Raw genomic sequence first — 18,931 nt, forward strand, 5'->3', positions numbered from 1 at the left:
TCCCACTAAAACTATATAACATATAAAACCAAACCAGCAAAAAAAAAAAAAAAAAAAAAAAAAAAAGGGAAAGAACCTTGATTATTTGACAGTATTTACTTAGACTACAGGGCCTTTTCAATGAAACTCCTCCCCAACCCCAAACAAAAGTCCACAATCACTGGCAATAATTTCTCTCACCAATCTTAAAGGAGGCAGAGTCTCTCTGATCCAAAGGCCACACCTTTCACTTGTGTTCCAGATTCCACCCTCACCTACCCCAAGGATCTGGCTCCACAAAGCCCATCCCCTCTGATGTGTATCTTCAACTTTTCCATTGCTACTCAATATAAACACTTGAATCTTAAAAAAAAGCATTCTCCCCCTTTCAAGCTAATGGTCTCCTGTTTTCTTCACGGCCAGGTATCATGAAAATGCTATCTCTATTTCTTCAACTCTATTTCTGTAAATGTCTGAATTTTGAATTTCTCCTCTATCAACTCCATGAAACTGTTCTCATCAAGGTCATTGATGACACCTATACTAAAATATCCAAGGGACACTAAATCCTCAGCATCTGTTACCTTTCCATGGTATCTGACACTTACGGAAAATCACTCCTCATCTGGCTTTTATGACACTTGATATTGATTCTCTTGATATTCTCTTGATTTTCCTCTCTCACTCTCAGTATCTTTTGTAGACTTACCTACCTTTATTCTCTTTTAAATCTCAGCACTCTACCAGGACAAAAAATTAGCTCTGTACACTCTCGAAAACCATGGTTTCAAACATCTTTAAAATGATGACAACTTCCAATCTAGTTTCCCAAACTCTAGGGAATATCTTCTCCCTCTACGCATTTCACACTCAGATTACCTAAAACTGAACTCATTATTCACTTCTTTTGCATCCCCCAACTCAGTAAGGGAAATACACCAACAACTTAGTTGGTCAAGGATTCACGTGTGGTTTCCTCTCCCCTTCCTTATCCCCTACATTCAATGTCACACCAACTTCTATCAAATTCAACTTCTACAAGTTTTAAAATCACTTCCTTCTTGCGCTAACTTGATTTCTATCCCTTTTCACTGGAATATTTTAAGAGTCTCCTGTTTCTGCATATTCAGCATCTCTCCTCACTATTTTCCTGCCCATATATTCACCCCACTGCTGCCAGAGGAATTCTCTCTAAAACACAAATTTGATATTATTATTTTCTACCAAAAATATTTCAATGACTCCCCATACTTTTCAGCATAAAGTTAAAACTCCTTAACTAAGCCCTCAAGGGACTATGTGCTAACCACTGCTATCCTTCTACCCTCTGTTCCCCACATTCCACCCTGGATGTTTATAACACAAAACTATCCAGTATCCTCAAACACATCATGCTGGTTTACACCAACATGCTATGCCATTTGCCACAAATTTTCTTCTTGACCCACCCACTTAGTTTCTACTTGTCTTGTAAGTCTTTACTTAAAAGACTTATTTTCCCTCTCATTTCCTCTTGAATTATGCTTTCACCTCCATTACTTCACTGAAACTGCTCGTGTAAAGTAACCAATGACAACCCCCACACACACACCTCCCAGATTTTAAAATCTACTCCTCAGGCTATAACATGACCTGTCAGCAGTAACTGACAGAATGATTCACTCCTTTCATTTTCAAAGGGCAGAAAAAGTGGCAGTTGAGAGCATGGACCCTGAAGCCAGACTGCCTGGATTCAAATTCTAACTTACACCTAACTTATAAGCCTGGGCAAGTTCTCCAACTGGTTTCTTTGCTTCTGTCCTGCACCCCTCCATCCCCCCAGTCTATATTTAACAAGGTGGTCAAAGTGATCCTTTTGGTAAATGTAAGTTAGATCAGTTGCTGAAAAATCTCTAATGACCCGGAGCTGGAAACAATTTGTATGTCCTTTGGATAAACAAACGGGTGCATCCATTCAATGGAATACTCCTCAGCTCTAAAAAGAAACAAATACTTAACACACATAGATGAATCTTGTAAGTATTTTGTTAAGACAATGAAACCAGACCCAAAATAATGCATAATGTATGATTTCATTAATGACACTCTGGAAAAGACAAAACTATAGGGACAGAAAGCAGCTAGTAATTTTCAAGGGCAGGAGGTAGAGGAGGGGCTGACTATAAAAGAACAGAGCAGCACCAGGGAATTTTGGGGTGATGGAAATGTTCTGCATTATGTTTGTGGTGGTAGACACATAACTCTATGCATCTGTCACAACCAAAAGAACTGTCTACGCACAAATGAAATTTACCATACATAAATTTTTAAAAAATTAACCAAAGTGTGGGGGAACCCAAAATGGAATAAAAACTATAATAAACAATTCTTATTGTATTAAAAGTGAATAACAAAACCACACTAAAGGTGTGGGGAGAAAAGAGTTAACCTAGGATACTTTGAAAAACAGTATTTTGATTGTATACTGTACGGCTAAAGACCCAAAACTACTGTACATAAATACTGTACTCTAGTTAGTAAATTTGTTTTTCACAGGGATATAGGTTAGCAACTGTAAAATTACTTTATGGGTATATATGGGTATGAAATTACTTTATGGGTATAAATGGTTAACAAATGAATAAAACTGCTGTAGATTGTGAGAGCCTGGTTTTTCGCCTTTGGAGAACAAAGTTACAAAGGAAAGGGGAAAGGGGAGAAAGAATGCTGTGGTACTGGATGGGGATTGGAGGTATCGATATGAAATTATATTTCTATTATATATGCAGATAGATACAGAAATAAATATATATGCAAGGGTTAATATACTACATATATTTTCAAACTGTCTGCTGAGAGGACCATAACACCTTAGTTAACAATAAGCACATATAGCACCCAGGTCTTGGTTTCTAAGTATCTTTCTCCAATAAAGGGAACTTGAATTCCTTGGAGAAGTAGTTGATTCTAGGGCTGGGGCAGGGAAAATACAAGATGGGCCTGGAGTCTCTGATAGTGCAAATGCTCAAAAGAGTAAGCACTTTGAAAGTGCACAAGTGCCAACCTGAAAGAGTTCTTACTGACAAAGCTGGAACAAAACAAACTACTGTAGTATTGGATTATAAACCACTGAAAAAAATTAATAGCTATGAGTTCATATGAAACTCGATTAGTTAAGTAAATAAATGTGAGTGAAGAAACAGCTCTTGGGACTTCCCTGGTGGTGCAGTGGTTAAGACTCCGCCTGCCAACGCAGGGGACACGGGTTCAATCCCTGGTCCGGGAAGATGCCACATGTCGTAGAGCAACTAAGCCCGTGTGCCACAACTACTGAGCCTGCGCTCTAGAGCCTGCGTGCCTAGAGCCTGTGCTCTGCAACAAGAGAAGCCACTGCAATGAGAAGCCCACACACTGCAACGAAGAGAAGCCCCCACTTGCCACAAAGAGAAAGCCCGTGCGCAGCAAAAAATAAAAATAAGTAAATAAATAATAGAAAAAAGAAACAGCTCTTACAGAATAATTCCAATCAATAAATGAAGGAATGATGAATGAATGATGATAGAAAATCACCATTGGAACACCACAGTAGTAACTGTGCAGGCAAGATCTACCAATGGATGCTAAGATTAGTGGATGGAAGTTTAAAGAGAAACAGGAAATGTGCATAGTATCAAACAGTGGAGAAACCCAGCTGACACCACAAGTAATCGAGATTAACAGCACCTGTAATAAGACATGTGCCTTTCGATTTGACACACAGAGAAGGACACATAACTTCAATGGTATTCTTGTCAAAAATGAATAAGCTTCATGTAATCATGAGAAAATAGACAAAATCACACCGAGGGATATTTTACAAAATAACTGGCCAGTCCTTTTCAAGTGTCAAGGTCATGAAAGGCAAAGAAAGACTCAGGAACTAACAGAGTCTGGAGAAGATGAAGAAGACATGACAACTAAATGCAATGTGCGATCCTGGAATAGATCCTAGAACAGAAAAAGGACATTAGTGGGAAAACTGGTAAAATCCAGTCTGTAGTTTATAGTACTGTACCACTTTTAATTTCTAAGTTTTGATAACTATAGTGTGGTTACAAAAGATGTGAACATTAGGGAAAGCTAAGTGAAGAGTACATGGGAACTCTCGGTGCTAGTTTTGCAACTTTTCTGTAAGTCTGAAATTACTTCAAAATGACAAGTTAAAAAACTATACCCAATGACTACATCTCTTTAAGAATTAAATTCCAAGTTCCATGTGATCTGGTTCCCAGGTATCACTATGACCTTGTCTCCCACACTGTGCCCACTCTTCTTGCTCCAGCTACACTGGGCTCTTTGTCAACCACACAAAGAACTAGCACGTGACCACCTCAATGACCACCTCAGGGCCTCGTACTCACTATTCCTTTGCCTGAAACATTCTTCCCCAACTTACCTATGTGGCTGTCTCCCATACTTCCTTAAGGTAGATGCTTGACCATCACATTATCAGAGAGGTCTTCCTTAATTTTCCTACGTAAAATGTCCTCTTCCCCCATAATGCTCTACCTCCCCTATTTTATTTTCCTTCACAGTAGGTATCAACCATCCGGCATACTATGTTTATTTATTATCAGTCCCCACCATTATATTGTAACCTCTGTGAGAGTAGGGACTTTGTACATTTTGTTCAGTGCTGTAACTCCAGTATCTAGAAGAGCAATTGTTACATACCAAGTGTTCAATAAATTTGATGAATGAGTGACTCATCTCAAAGCATCGAGTCCTCCTATAAGCTTTACTTGTTCCTACCTTTCCCTAAACTGTCAGATACTGCTCTCTTTTCTACTCTCAGGGTATCCTATGCAGAGTTATTTACCTGAATTTCTCTTTCACTGCAAGCAAAAAGATATAGCAGTGTCAGTTCCGTTTTAGATTTTTTTTATGACAAGCGAAAAAGAATCAAGATAAAAGGGAAATATTCCATTATGAAGAAGAACCAAATAATGACTCATTAAAAAGAAAATGGAATACTAGTCATTTCACAAAGAGGACCACACATTATTTTGCATCTATCTGACTGTTAAAAGTATTCATCATGTTCAAAATAATTTTAGTTATTAATGAGAATATTCTGAAGAAGTCAATGTCTTTCAACATCTCTCCATGGAAGAGTAGTAACTGAACTAAGTTTAAAGAAAATCTTACAGAGCTCCTATTCCCACTGCCTCAAAAATATAATTCATCTAAGAAAAATGATTTTTATATCAAGTGTCAACAACTACTTCAACCTTTTATATAACAGATATTAGTAGAACACTTCAAAATTCTGCTAGAATAATGTGAATATTATAATAATAATTTCTAGGTCAGTGGTTCTCAAACTTTAGTCTGTATCAGTATCACCTAAAGGACTTGTTAAAACACAGGTTTTGGGGCCCCATCATTTGGTAGGTCTGGGGTGGAGACTGAGAATTTACATTCAGAACAAGTCTTTAGTGGTGCTTATGTTGCTGCTTTAGAGACCACACTTTGAGAACTACTTACTGCTCTGGGCAAAATTTCTGTGATCTATTCAGTGATATTTAAACTGAAACAATACAGTAAAATCTACATATTGCCACTTTAGTATGTAACAAATGGAGAACCATCAGGCTCCTACTGTACCTCACTACCTGGACACAGAAGCAGATCTGATAAGCTGTAATCTTAGCCTGGAAGACTGACTGTTTCAGGTGTATCTCCCGCACTTGTCTGCTGACAGTGTTAATGGATTATGGGGAAGGTTTCTCTTCAGTAGCCTGTAGGAACAAGTCCAACCACTGATCGCTTCTGATTTGTATACCCTTTTTCCGTGTCAAATGACAAATATATTGCATTAACTAGATTGTCAATAAATTACAATGAGTATCAGGTAGTAGCAACAGTATTAACAGAGCTCAAGATCCAGGTCAAAAGTATTTAATAGTGGTCAAAAAAGGAAAAGTATTAACAGCTGTTTTCATGGTATAAAAGATAAAAACAGAAATTAAATACCAATGTGGCTGAAATAAGCAAAAAAGAAAAAAAAAGCAAGATCATGTGGAAATTCAGTATAGAATCAGCTGTATGACTTTCACAGGATAAAAGGAATAATTATGATGCATATTCAAGCATTAAAAGTGCTGAAAAGCAACAGTTGAAAATGCCAGAATTGGCTCAGTTTACTAAGGAGAGTAGCATCCAATAGTCATTGCTACTGCAGAAACAGAATAATTTCTTAAAGAAAAAAAAGTAGCATCAATGGAGGCCAGACATCAGAAATAGCAAGAGATCAAAGATACTCTTTCAACTTCTCAACTTTTGTTTAAAATGCACATGGGATCTAGAATACTCTGAATAAAGATACCAGTGAAAAAATGTTAATAATACTGGCCCTGTAGCTTAGGACAATAAAGCACTCATTTGAATAACATGAGAGTTGTGATTCTACAGTTAAATTAAGTATTTTTAAAATAAGTGAAATTATTTCATTTTAAAACAGCAAACAATTTTTAAAATTCTGCATAGAGTACTTAAGAGACAATTACTATACAGGGTATAAAAATTTTATAGACAGAGAAAGTTGCAAGTTAAGGTATAAATACAATGGTATATACTCTCAAAAGTTCTATGAAAACAATACTTCAATGTAGAAACCGTCCCTCACTCTAGTTTCCTACCAAGGTAGTAAAGTGAGGTATTCTAATCATATTTGTGAAAAGAATGTAAAAATCACAGGAAGGAATGGTAGGCTTGATCTGTTATATTTAATAGTACTGCTATGACATACTTGAGCACACGGTTTGCTATAGAGATTCCTTATACCATTCCTTCAAATAAATAAAATATATTATAATGGAATATTTCATACAATGGTAAAGTTAAAATCTCTTTTGGTATCAAAAAAAGTAATGTGTAAGAGTCTAGAAAAATCTGAAAATTAAAACATTGAATTTCAGAATTTAAAGACTCCATCAGCAATTGGTTGTCACAAAGACAACCAATTATTAAAGAGGAACCAAACTAGATTTCTGTGAGACAGTAAAGAGAAAACATTTAGTCCTCGTTCTCTGGCTTAAAAGAAAACTCATTTCCAACTCAGTATATATTAGCAACGTAAGGAGGTTACCTGACTACTAGTTTCACTTATGGCTTCTAGGAGTTTTTCAACTGCCGCTTGTAGTCGAGAGCTAATGTTCAGCATAAGTTCTTCATTTTCAGGGTCTATTTCATTTCCAGTAAAGCCACTTCTCATGAGCTGCTGTGACAGCTCCGTTCCTTCCTCAGTTACTTTGGACCACATGCTACTGTCACTCCTTGGTATATCACTTCCAGAATAAGAGGGTTTAGATGCATCTGTAACCAGAATAACACTATTTTAAAGGTATAAATCAATTATAATAATTATAGTAAAAAAAAAAAAAGGTTACAAAATAAAATCAAATTAAAACTTGAAATCATTGGAACTATAAGCTATCTTAGTTAACACTGCAACAAAACAAATAAAATAGGCAAATACAGAATGTAATATTATTTGATAACCTACCAGGTATAAGAAGGGGAAGAATAATGTCATGCTAGCTAATAGTGCTTGGCAGAAATTAATATTTGGGATAATTAGTATTTTTTCTTTAATAAAAAATTTAAAACACCTTTCAACGGATATTTACTAAATGCTCGTCGCGTAGGGTTTACTAAGTAATGGAGACACATAGGTGGCAAGATTTGGTTCCTATCCGCAAGGACATTACACATGGTGTAATGAAAAACAAATATCTAAACAACAACATGAAAAGAAAACGTTGTGCAATGGGATATTCCAGGTGTATGGAACGACAGAAGTGCTTGATTTTGCATGGAGCAGACCCTTTGATTTCTAAGCACTATACTGGGCAGCATCACCTGCTTGGCTAGACAGTAAAAGGGACTAAAATCTTTTTGCAACTTGCTACTTTTGTAATAGCTATCCTGGGAAAAGGTTAGACTAATAAGCATTTCTAATTTTAACTATGGACTTGTGTTTCCACACTAGTCTTTTTTTCTTATGTAAAGAAAACTGAGTTTACATGGGCAGAAGATAAAGCTTTAGAAGTGTTTTCTCTAAACTGAAATAAAAGCATATGTTATTTATCACTGCCAGGGGATACAGTACTTATCTGTGGGCAGCATGCTACAATTGAACAATGAAATTTCCTGAAGAGGAATCACCTATTCTTTTACTACAAGTAGTACATATTTCTTATCAGTAACTGTACAAATTTAACAAATTAAAGTCACAAGAAATTGTAATTTCCAAAGTACATGGAATAAACATTCAGTATGATACAATCACCCAGGAGAATAAGAGCTATTTATTAAAAAGTCTTGCTAAAGTAGCTGGTGTCATATGGAAGTCTCTCAGTCTCATGTAGTAATGATATCAGATGTGGTTTCAGATACAAGATCTGAACTCAGCACAATTCAACATTTTATTTATTTATTTTTGGCTGCCTTGGGCCTCTGTTGCTGCGCACGGGCTTTCTCTAGCTGCAGCGAGCGGGGGCTACTCTTTGTTGCAATACGTGGGCTTCTCACTGCGGTGGTTTTTCTTGTTGTGGAGCAAGGGCTCTAGGCTCCTGGGCTTCAGTAGTTGTGGCGCATGGGCTTAGCTGCTCCGCAGCATGTGGGATCTTCCCGGACCATGGCTCGAACCTGTGTACCCTGCATTGGCAGGTGGATTCTTAACCACTGTGCCACCAGGGAAGTCCCAGCACAATTCAACATTCACTAAGCACCTCCTCTGTGTAAGTCACTGGCTGAAGAATCCAAAACTGCATTCTAGAAAATGACATTGTGTGGACCTTTTTTTCTTTTTTAAGGTCTTTATTGAATTTGTTACAATATTGCTTCTGTTTTATGTTTTGGTTTTTTGGCCAGTGAGGCATGTGGGATCTTAGCTCCCCAACAGGGATCGAACCCACATCCCCTGCATTGGAAGGCAAAGTCAACCACTGGACCACCAGGGAAGTCCCTAGAGAAAATAACTTTAAATGTTTGCTACTACATAGTTTTGTCTAATTCTTAGTGTAGCAGCAGATACAATTTCATTTTGCATTTTTATTTTCAAAACTGAAAAACAACAACTAGACTGGTATTTACTTACATTATTCTACATATTCAAAACTGAATGTCTTAATAATAGGGATTAACAGTTTATAAATATTCATGAGTTCAAAATGATCTTAGAATTCAAAATAAGTTCAGATATAGTACAATGTTTATTACAAAGCCAGTAAATAAAATTAATGTGGTCTAGAAAATAAATGATATATTTTTTTTTTTTTTTTTTTTTGCGGTACGCGGGCCTCTTACTGCTGTGGCCTCTCCCGTTGCGGAGCACAGGCTCCGGAAGCGCAGGCTCAGCGGCCATGGCTCACGGGCCCAGCTGCTCTGCGGCATGTGGGATCTTCCCGGACCGGGGCACGAACCCATGTCCCCTGCCTCAGCAGGCGGACTCTCAACCACTGCGCCACCAGGGAAGCCCTAAATGATATTTTTGATGAAGTTATGGAAGCAAGAAGTATTAGTTTACAACTGGTGTTAAAAAAACTAAAAATACCTATGTAATATAGCACCTTTATCTAAGGAATTAAATGCATTCTAGGGACACTTCCTTTTAATGGATACAGAGAATCTGACAAATCTGAGGAAAGATGATAGTCTGATACGATGGGCAATCAAGGCAGCTTTGTGGTGTGCAAGTATGTGGCGAAGAAAGGATGAGGTAGGGGACAGAGCAGAAAAAAGGTTGCTAGAAAGTAGGCTGGATCCAAGTTGTGAATGGTCTTAAATTTTTCAGGAACCTGGGTTTTTTTGTTATAAATAATGGGGAAGTAAATCGTTTTTTGAGCAGGAAGATAATATCAAATGTGTGAATCAGGAAGCAAACTGCAGCAATGCAGAGGAAGGGTTGGAGAAGGAGAAGAGTCTGGTTAGAATACTATTTCAATTGCCCAGATAAGAAATGTTAAAGGCGGACGGGGGCTGGTCACAGGTTGGAAAAAACTGAATGTATAAGACAAGAGAGAAAGAAAAGTAGTAAAAGATGACTCTGGGTTTCCAGCTTAGATGATTCTTAGAGGACAGAAGAGTCATTAAGAGAAATATTAAAGAATTAGGAGAAAGTATACAGAGTAAGCATGAAAAATGATTAGTCTGAAGTGTTAATGGGCTATGTGGAGGAGAGAAGTCAACTTCTGGAAATATGGGTCTGTAGAGACTTAGGAGTCACTGTAGAAAGGTGAGAGTTGAACCCTGGAAGTAGACACATTTGCCTTAGGAGCAATATTTAGTGAGAAGAGGACAAACAACGGTTGGAGCATAAGCCAACAGAAGAACCTGTGTAAAAAAAAAAAGTCAGAGAAAGACAGGAAAGAGATGTTCCAGGAGACAAGAAGAGGATGTTTCAGAAAGAGAGAGACTTCAATAATGTTATTTGTCTAGAAAGTCAAACGGGACAAGGACTGAGAAGATGCTACTGGATGTGACAATCAGAAGGTCACTGCTGTCCTTAGAGAGAACAGCTTTGGTACTATAGAAACAGAAACCAAAGCTGGTGGAAGCAAGAGCTGGTCTAATCTCACATAGAGTTTGTTGCGGTTTACCTTAAGGGGGGAGCAAAGCTAAGAAAAAACAATTTTTTTTTAAATTATGAAGGTATCAGCATGTTTTAGGGTACAGAGAAGGAATCCATGGTGAGGAAAAAACCTGAAGATACTATATATTGCATGGGAGCAAATCTCAAACACAAAATACAAAGGATATATAAAACAAAATGGCTTATAAAAAGCCACTGAAAGGCTTCCCTGGTGACGCAGTGGTTGAGAGTCCGCCTGCTGATGCAGGGGACACGGGTTCGTGCCCCAGTCCGGGAAGATCCCACATGCCGCAGGGAGGCTGGGCCCGTGAGCCATGGCCGCTGAGCCTGCGCGTCCGGAGCCTATGCTCCACAATGGGAGAGGCCACAGCAGTGAGAGGCCCGCGTACCGCAAAAAAAAAAAAAAAGCCACTGAATGTTAATTTTTTAAATGGCTAATAAAAAAATAGACATTAAAGTACCTAGAAAATATGAAGATGTGAACCAGCTTAGTGTATTTTACTGATAACATTTTGAAGATATAAACAAACGAATAAAAATAATCAAGTATGTTCCAATGAAGATACAGAACTTTGTTTATTCCAGTGAAATAAAGGAATGAGAACAACATCAAACTTGTACTGTATTTATTATAACTAGTCTTTGGCAAGAAAAAGATAAATTGGCAGGGCAATTTCATAAAATGCCAATAGAAATCTCAGAATGACCAGTTTGGTGAACAGAATCATGATTTCAGATTGGCCAACCACTCAGATCTGTGTCTTAAACATGGTAGATGATGGTTATTCAAAAGGTCTTCAGTCACTTTTTTTATGGATTTTACCATGTTCATTCCATACAGATAGCAACAAGCTTCTCAGTTTAAGCAGGGCGGGTGACAGGATAGAGCATTCCCCTGCCCCAGTGGCCTGAAGATCTCTGGCGTTCCAAATGGAAACCACTGACTCTTGTGTGACTCTTACACTTAACAGATGAGTAAACTGAAGTGAGGCCCCAGGAGGCTAAGAGACTTGCTCAAGGTCACAGTGAGCTAAAACAAGGATCTCCTCATACTAATCCAGTATTCTTGCTGTAACAACACACTGCTCCAAAAAAATCTGCAGCAAGTAAGTTTTAGTCCCTGGTCTTCTAAGGGGGAGGTATATGTATTTTATTACTGAACCATCAGAGTGTAGACCTAAAGGACCTCTTCTTTCAACACATCCTACGGGAACTCATTTTTATGAACTAGTCTAATATTCACTCAAGTTCAAGCGATTTCACATTGGCTCAAAATTTCCCTTCAATTTCATAAACTAGGTTGCTCTTACGAGGAAGCAAACATTAGCAAGTCAATTATTCATTTTTTTAGAGAGTTAACAAGTCCACACATGTTTAAACTCTAAACAAGTTCAGACTTGAGGGCTGCAAACAGATTACAAGTGCTACTGCTCACAACAAAAGGTCATATATAAAAATTGAAAAGCAAGAGTTCCTTCATAATCAGATTAAAACTGAGCTTTTTGTTATATTAAATAAGACATAAAAGAAATATTTCAAAAGTTCATTTTAGTTTTTACAATAATACTTTCATTAAAAATCTGAAGAAACATCAGAAAAATTCTTACGTATGGAACATGGTGTCAGTATTTTAAAGACATTATCTTCTTCAGTTTTAAATTATAAATTCTATTAATTCAATATTTCCTTCAAGATGCAAAGTGAATCTAAGTGCCCCCAAATGATACTAGTGATCTTCCTAATTTTGTTACTAAGACTAGCACATCACTGCCAAACACAAAAATATAAAAACTAATTAAATAGAAATTACACATAACACCAGCAAAATGCTTAACTCTGCTTTACTAGTCTTCGTACTATATTTCTTAGCAGAGGATTTAATTTTTCCTTTTGTATCTTAATATTATTCTTTCAGTATCTATTAACAGTTAAATAATTAAATATTTATTTCAAAAGGCTTAATTGATTCAAATACATAAAGTGGTATTCAGTAAAACATTAAATACCACGGTTTTATTTTGCCTTGAATCGGAATTTCAGTGCCTCCTTCACTGGACTGAGAATTGGTGTAAAGCAGAGAGCAAAAAGACATTGTTCAATACAACTGTATAACTGAACTGATTAAATTACTTATAATAGAAAAACTATTATTGCATATCTTAAAATAGGACATAGACATATTTAATCTATACTGGGAGACTTAGATGCATAACCATGCATAAGAAAGTAGGCTAGTAGATCAGATGTCCTTCCAAGTCTGCCTTCTCACAGAAAAGGAATATAACATAATCCTCTATGCTACATGTAAAAGAATGAAATTAGAACACTCCCTAACACCATACACAAAAATAAACTCAAAATGCATTAAAGACCTAAATGTAAGGCCAGATACTATAAGACTCGTAGAGGAAAAACAGGCGAAACACTCTTTGACATAAATTAAACATAATCACATAATCACAGCAAGATCGTTTTTGACCCACCTCCTAGAATAATGAAAATAAAAACAAAAATAAACAAATGGGACCATATGAAACTTAAAAGCTTTTGCACAGCAGAGGAAACTATAAACAAGATGAAAAGACAACCCTCAGAATGGGAGAAAATATTTGCAAATGAAGCAACTAACAAAGGATTAATCTCCAAAATATACAAGCAGCTCATGCAGCTTGGTATCAAAAAAACAAACAACCCAATCAAAATATGCGCAGAAGACCTAAATAGACATTTCTCCAAAGAAGACATACAGATGGCCAACAAACACATGAAAAGATGCTCACCATCACTAATTATTAGAGAAATGCAAATCAAAACTACAATGAGGTTATCACCTCATACCAGTCAGAATGGCCATCATCACAAAATCTACAAACAATAAAAGCTAGAGAGGGTGTGAAGAAAAGGGAAACCTCTTGCACTGTTGGTGGAAATGTAAATTGATACAGCCATTTTGGAGAAACAGTATGGAAGTTCCTTAAAAAAACTAAAAATAGAACTACCATGTGACCCACCAATCCCACTACTGCGCATATACCAGAGAAAACCATAACTCAAAAAGACACATACACCCCAATGTTCACAGGAGCACTATTTACAATAGCCAGGACATGGAAACAACCTAAATGTCCATCACCAGAGGAATGGAAAAAGAAGATGTGGTACATATATACAACGGAATATTACACAGCCATAAAAAGGAACAAAATTGGGTCATTTGTAGAGACGTGGATGGACCTAGAGTCTGTCATACAGAGTGAAGTGAGAAAGACTATCATATATTAATGCATATATGTGGTATCTGAAAAACTTGGTATAGACAATCTTATTTACAAAGCAGAAAAACAGAGACACAGACGTAGAGAACAAATGCATGGATACCAAGAGTGGGGGGGGGCGGGGGGGATGAATTGGGAGAGTGGGATTGACATATATACACTATTGATACTATGTATAAAACAGATAACTAATGAGAACCTACTGTTCAGCACAGGAACTCTACTCAATGCTCTGTGGTGACCTAAATGGGAAGGAAATCCCAAAAAGAGGGGATATAGGTATAGCTGATTCACTTTGCTGTATAGTAGAAACTAACACATTATAAAGCAACTATACTCCAATAAAAATTAAAAATAAATAAATAAAATAAAAGTAACACAACAACAACAACAAATTACCTATTCCTTTTTATAACTATGGGAACACTGCTCTGAAAGTGAGTTTGCTGTCTTTTAAGATACGCTGTTTGGGGCTTCCCTGGTGGCGCAGTGGTTAAGACTCCGCCTGCTGGGCTTCCCTGGTGGCACAGTGGTTGAGAGTCCGCCTGCCGATGCAGGGGACACGGGTTCGTGCCTCAGTCCGGGAAGATCCCACATGCCGCAGAGCGGCTGGGCCCGTGAGCCATGGCCGCTGAGCCTGCGCGTCCAGAGCCTGTGCTCCGCAGCGGGAGGGAGAGGCCACAACAGTGAGAGGCCCGTGTACCACAAAAAACAAACAAACAAACAAACAAACAAAAGAATCCGCCTGCCAATGCAGGGGACACGGGTTTGAGCCCTGGTTCAGGAAGATCCCACATGCCGCGGAACAACTAAGCCCATGCACCACAACTACTGAGCCTGCACTCAAGAGCCCGCGAGCCACAACTACTGAGCCCGTGTGCCACAACTGCTGAAGCCTGCGTGCCTAGAGCCCATGCTCTGCAACAAGAGAAGCCACCACAATGAGAAGCCCGTACACTGCAATGAAGAGTAGCCCCCACTCTCTACAACTAGAGAAAGCCTGCGCACAGCAACGAAGACCCAACACAGCCATAAATAAACAAGTAAATAAATGTATTAAAAAAAAAAAAAAGATATGTTGTTTGCTGAATACTTCAGCAACCACTTGGAGAAGTGTCTAGGAGAACTGCTAACAAAAAAGCACAAAATATTCTTGTAATGTACAGAACATTCCTCAGAGTGTCTTTTGAATATGGTGTAGGTCTTACCTGCAGCACAGCAAAATGCCCCCTTTCCCAAATGGTTAAGTGAAACTAGTTTATGAGATAATTGTTTTTAAAAAAACATAACTTGATAAATACTTTTACAATGAGATCAAGAAAATATTACTTAATTCTTTTCTATATATGAAGATTCATATGCAGAAAACACATAGCCCTCGACTGAGAACTTAACCAAGAGTGAAGTTAATTTAAAAAAAAATACTTCTACGAAGTTTGAAAAGAGTGAGTTTAAAAGTTTAAAGTTACAGTATTATTTCGGCTCTTACTTTACTAAAAGCAGTTTTTAAAATTATCTTTGAATTCAACTAAGTTTTTAAAATCAATTTTACTTAAAATTCCAAATCAAGCTTTTCTCTGCACTTAGAAACATATTACTGGCCAACCTGTAATTAAGTAAACTTTCTCTAAGTGGGATAATTTCTTCTCCTTGCTCCACATGAAACTTAACAAACAGAATGTTCTCAAAAATTGCATAAACTGGCATTTTTATTTTTAGATGACTGGCTTCCAACTGGGGAGAAGTTCTTGGGTATGGAATGGTAGTGAAGGAAGGCCTTGATCTTCTGGTCCAAGCATCCAGATCCTATCTTTCTCCATCTGAGAAAAACTCTTCCCTTTAGAGAGTGGTTTCAGAATGTTGGTTATACCTCACAGATATTGGTAAGAGACCTGAGTGGTGATATGGAATTTTTCTTTTATTCGTGGGGAAATTAAACAGCCTTTGGTTTACGCAGCAGAGTAATAACCCTAAGTATATGTAATGACAACTCTAAGACACCCATTTGCAAATGCTAAACAATAACGGTGTCTTAAGAAGAGTGGCTCTAGTGTATTTGTGTTTGGAGGTCTTTTTATTGGAAAATACTTTAATATTCTCTCTTCTGTATTTTCAACACTAGTAAAGTGCCCTGAACTCAGCAAGATTTACTGAAGATAATGACAAGAGTTTCAACAGCATATAAAACTTTTACCTCCTGTGTGTTCCTCATGGACACACGACTTTATTGGTGACTCTGCTTCTGACCTCCAAATCAGGCTGGTCAATGACTGGCCTTTACTAGATCTATCTAGAATACCAAGGACATGGCGACCAATTGTTTCTTCAACAGCTGCTGTTGTCTTTACAACTTCTAAGAGGATCTTCAGAAGTCTGCTATTAGCTTTCTGGAGTGTATACCTGTATAGATAAGGAAACATTTATTAAAATATTTAATCTTTTTAAAGCAAACACTTAATGTTCCACAAAAAAATACACTACAAAATATTTGACTTAAAAAATAAAACTTCATATGATCCTATTACAATAATATGCAATAGCACTAAAAATGAAGTGCTTTTTGTATTTATTTTATAATTATAAATTTTGTTTTCTTCTGAAAAATTTTCATCAGTGAACTATAATATTTTTTGAAAATGTGCAGCATTTTACTGACCTGAAAGAAATCAAATAACTAAAATTTTAAGCCAGTAGAGTTTGCAAATTAGAAGAAAATTTTAGGGAGATGCAAAATTTCAGTTTTAAAAAGTGTGGCAGTACCTAAGCACATGCAAGTTATTGAGCTGGTAATACCATTGATGGTTACTCTTATATATTTTACATTTAATCTTCTTTTATGTTAAATAATATATTTTAAAATAAATTCAAAAATTCCACCAGAAAAAAATATGCTTGTATTTCTATACCTTAATGGTGATGATCTACATGGTTAAATTACAAAAACAGGCAGAGACCTGTTTTTAAAAAGGTCTATAGTACAATTTCATTATCTGCTAACACCAGAGGTAATATACCCCAAGCAGTTGATTATTTTATCTGCTCCAGAGACAGAAACTTCTCAAGTTACATATACCACACTCATTTCAGCCAGGAGAAGGAACCTATTTTCAACCAAATGGAATTAATAGTGCATCTCTCGTTTTTTATAGGTAATACATTCTTATTTTAAAAATTTTAAAAAATGCTCCTAACCACCCACCAAAATATCTTAGTACTCACAGATAATCACGGTTAACATTTTAATGCCTAGCCTTCTAGACATTTTCCCTCCTCTTCCTCTCTCATAAATACAGACATTTTAAAAACAAAAATTGGATTATCCTGGACAAAGTGTTTTCATAAGCTTTCATTTTTCCTCAACACAAACATCTTCATGTGTCAAGAAATATACTTCCATAAACGGTGACTCAGAAGGTGAACTGATTAACCTTTTGAATAACTAAACAACTCTCTTGTCCTAACAGCTTAATTCAACAAAGGTACTACAGTGGCAAACTATATATTTAATACATGGAGACAAAATAAGAAACTTTCATGTTAAAGGTCCTCTGACTTAAGACAGTTTCTCTCTCAACTTCACACTATGGGAGATTCACTGACAAGCTGGTTAAAGGATATCTGTTTTCACAGGCACGTGACATAACTATTTTAAGACAAAGTAATAAATGGAGCGGTCTTCCTTCAGTATTTGTCAAGTGAAAAAGACAGTTCTATTTTTACACCTAGATCAAGTTCTCTGGTTACATAAGCAAGGAGATTAAAAATAAAACTCTAAATAATTTAGTTATTAGTAGGAAGTAAGTAAAGGGTTTTATTTCTATAACTTTTTCTGAGGTTTTGTTCAAGCCCCAAACACCCCCGGACTAGGATAATTTGAAAATATTTCTACATAAGAGAAGTGATTAAAATTAATATGATGGTAAAAAGAAATAAATAGGAATACTCATTTATCAACACTCACTACATAAATTCCTAAAAATTAAACACTGTATAATTTTAAAAATATACTAATTAGAGATAAATAATATAAAATAAACATTTTGTTTATTTTATATTGCCATGGTAACTCTAATTTTCATACACTGTCTTTCTTGTTTGAGTTCCATACTGACTGTGTTCCATACTGATGATCCAATGGGGAAGCCAAAATCTTAGGGGCCAAATTCCTCCATGCAAGCTGAGGAAGGAGGTTAGGAGGACACAGAGGGTTGACAGTCACAGATTGGAAAAGGAGGAAATTAAGTTAGTAGATATTAGTTTTAATTTTAAATTAGAGAAATTATTTTCATTTGACCAAAACAAATTTTAAAATACTGTGCTTACAGACCTACTGGAGAATGGACTTGAGGATATGGGGAGGGGGAAGGGTGAGCTGTGACAGGGTGAGAGAGAGTCATGGATATATACACACTAAAAAACGTAAGGTAGATAGCTAGTGGGAAGCAGCCGCATGGCACAGGGATATCGGCTTGGTGCTTTGTGACCGCCTGGAGGGGTGGGATAGGGAGGGTGGGAGGGAGGGAGACGCAAGAGGGAAGAGATATGGGAACATATGTATATGTATAACTGATTCACTTTGTTATAAAGCAGAAACTAACACACCATTGTAAAGCAATTATACCCCAATAAAGATGTTAAAAAAATAATAATAAATAAATAAAATACTGTGCTTAAACTCCTAATATTAATGTAGGGTAACTATTCTCATTTTCATATTAATCTCTAAAAAATCAAAGTAAGGGAAAGTTTTGTTAACATCGGATCATTAATTTATTCCTCTAAAAATGTGGGATGTGGATTAAAAGGTCTCATCTGTTATAAAGTAAATGCATGAAAGAAGTTAAATGCAGACTATCACTAAAATCATTTTTTTTCTCGTCATGAACAAACCAGGGGGTGGCTTATACTGAATGCATGTCCAAACAGTGAAGGAATAAACTCACAAGCACAACTTTGTTTTTTAGGATAAAAAATGGCATATGAGCAGAATAAAATTTATCAAGAAAGGTTCAATAACCAAAGAATGCTTTATCATTCACTGAGTGAAGTATATGATCAATAT

General features: G+C 36.6%; 1 protein-coding gene across 14 annotated transcripts in view; it reads right to left on the reverse strand.

The window, feature by feature from the left end:
• Positions 1–18,931, reverse strand: part of AKAP9 (A-kinase anchoring protein 9) — a 145,571-nt gene that overhangs the window by 48,035 nt on the left and 78,605 nt on the right. For all 14 annotated transcript variants that reach the window (XR_012333982.1, XR_012333981.1, XM_073809717.1 and 11 more), the window contains 2 exons: positions 16,064–16,269; positions 7,088–7,314 (listed from right to left, as the gene is read on the reverse strand). Coding sequence is in view for 12 of the 14 variants with exons in the window: in XM_073809717.1 (XP_073665818.1) it covers positions 7,088–7,314; positions 16,064–16,269 (433 nt within the window). In the remaining 2 variants the exon portion in view is untranslated. The remainder of the gene's footprint in view (positions 1–7,087; positions 7,315–16,063; positions 16,270–18,931) is intronic.

Source organism: Tursiops truncatus, chromosome 9, assembly GCF_011762595.2.
Source record: "Tursiops truncatus isolate mTurTru1 chromosome 9, mTurTru1.mat.Y, whole genome shotgun sequence".
Taxonomy (NCBI): domain Eukaryota; kingdom Metazoa; phylum Chordata; class Mammalia; order Artiodactyla; family Delphinidae; genus Tursiops; species Tursiops truncatus.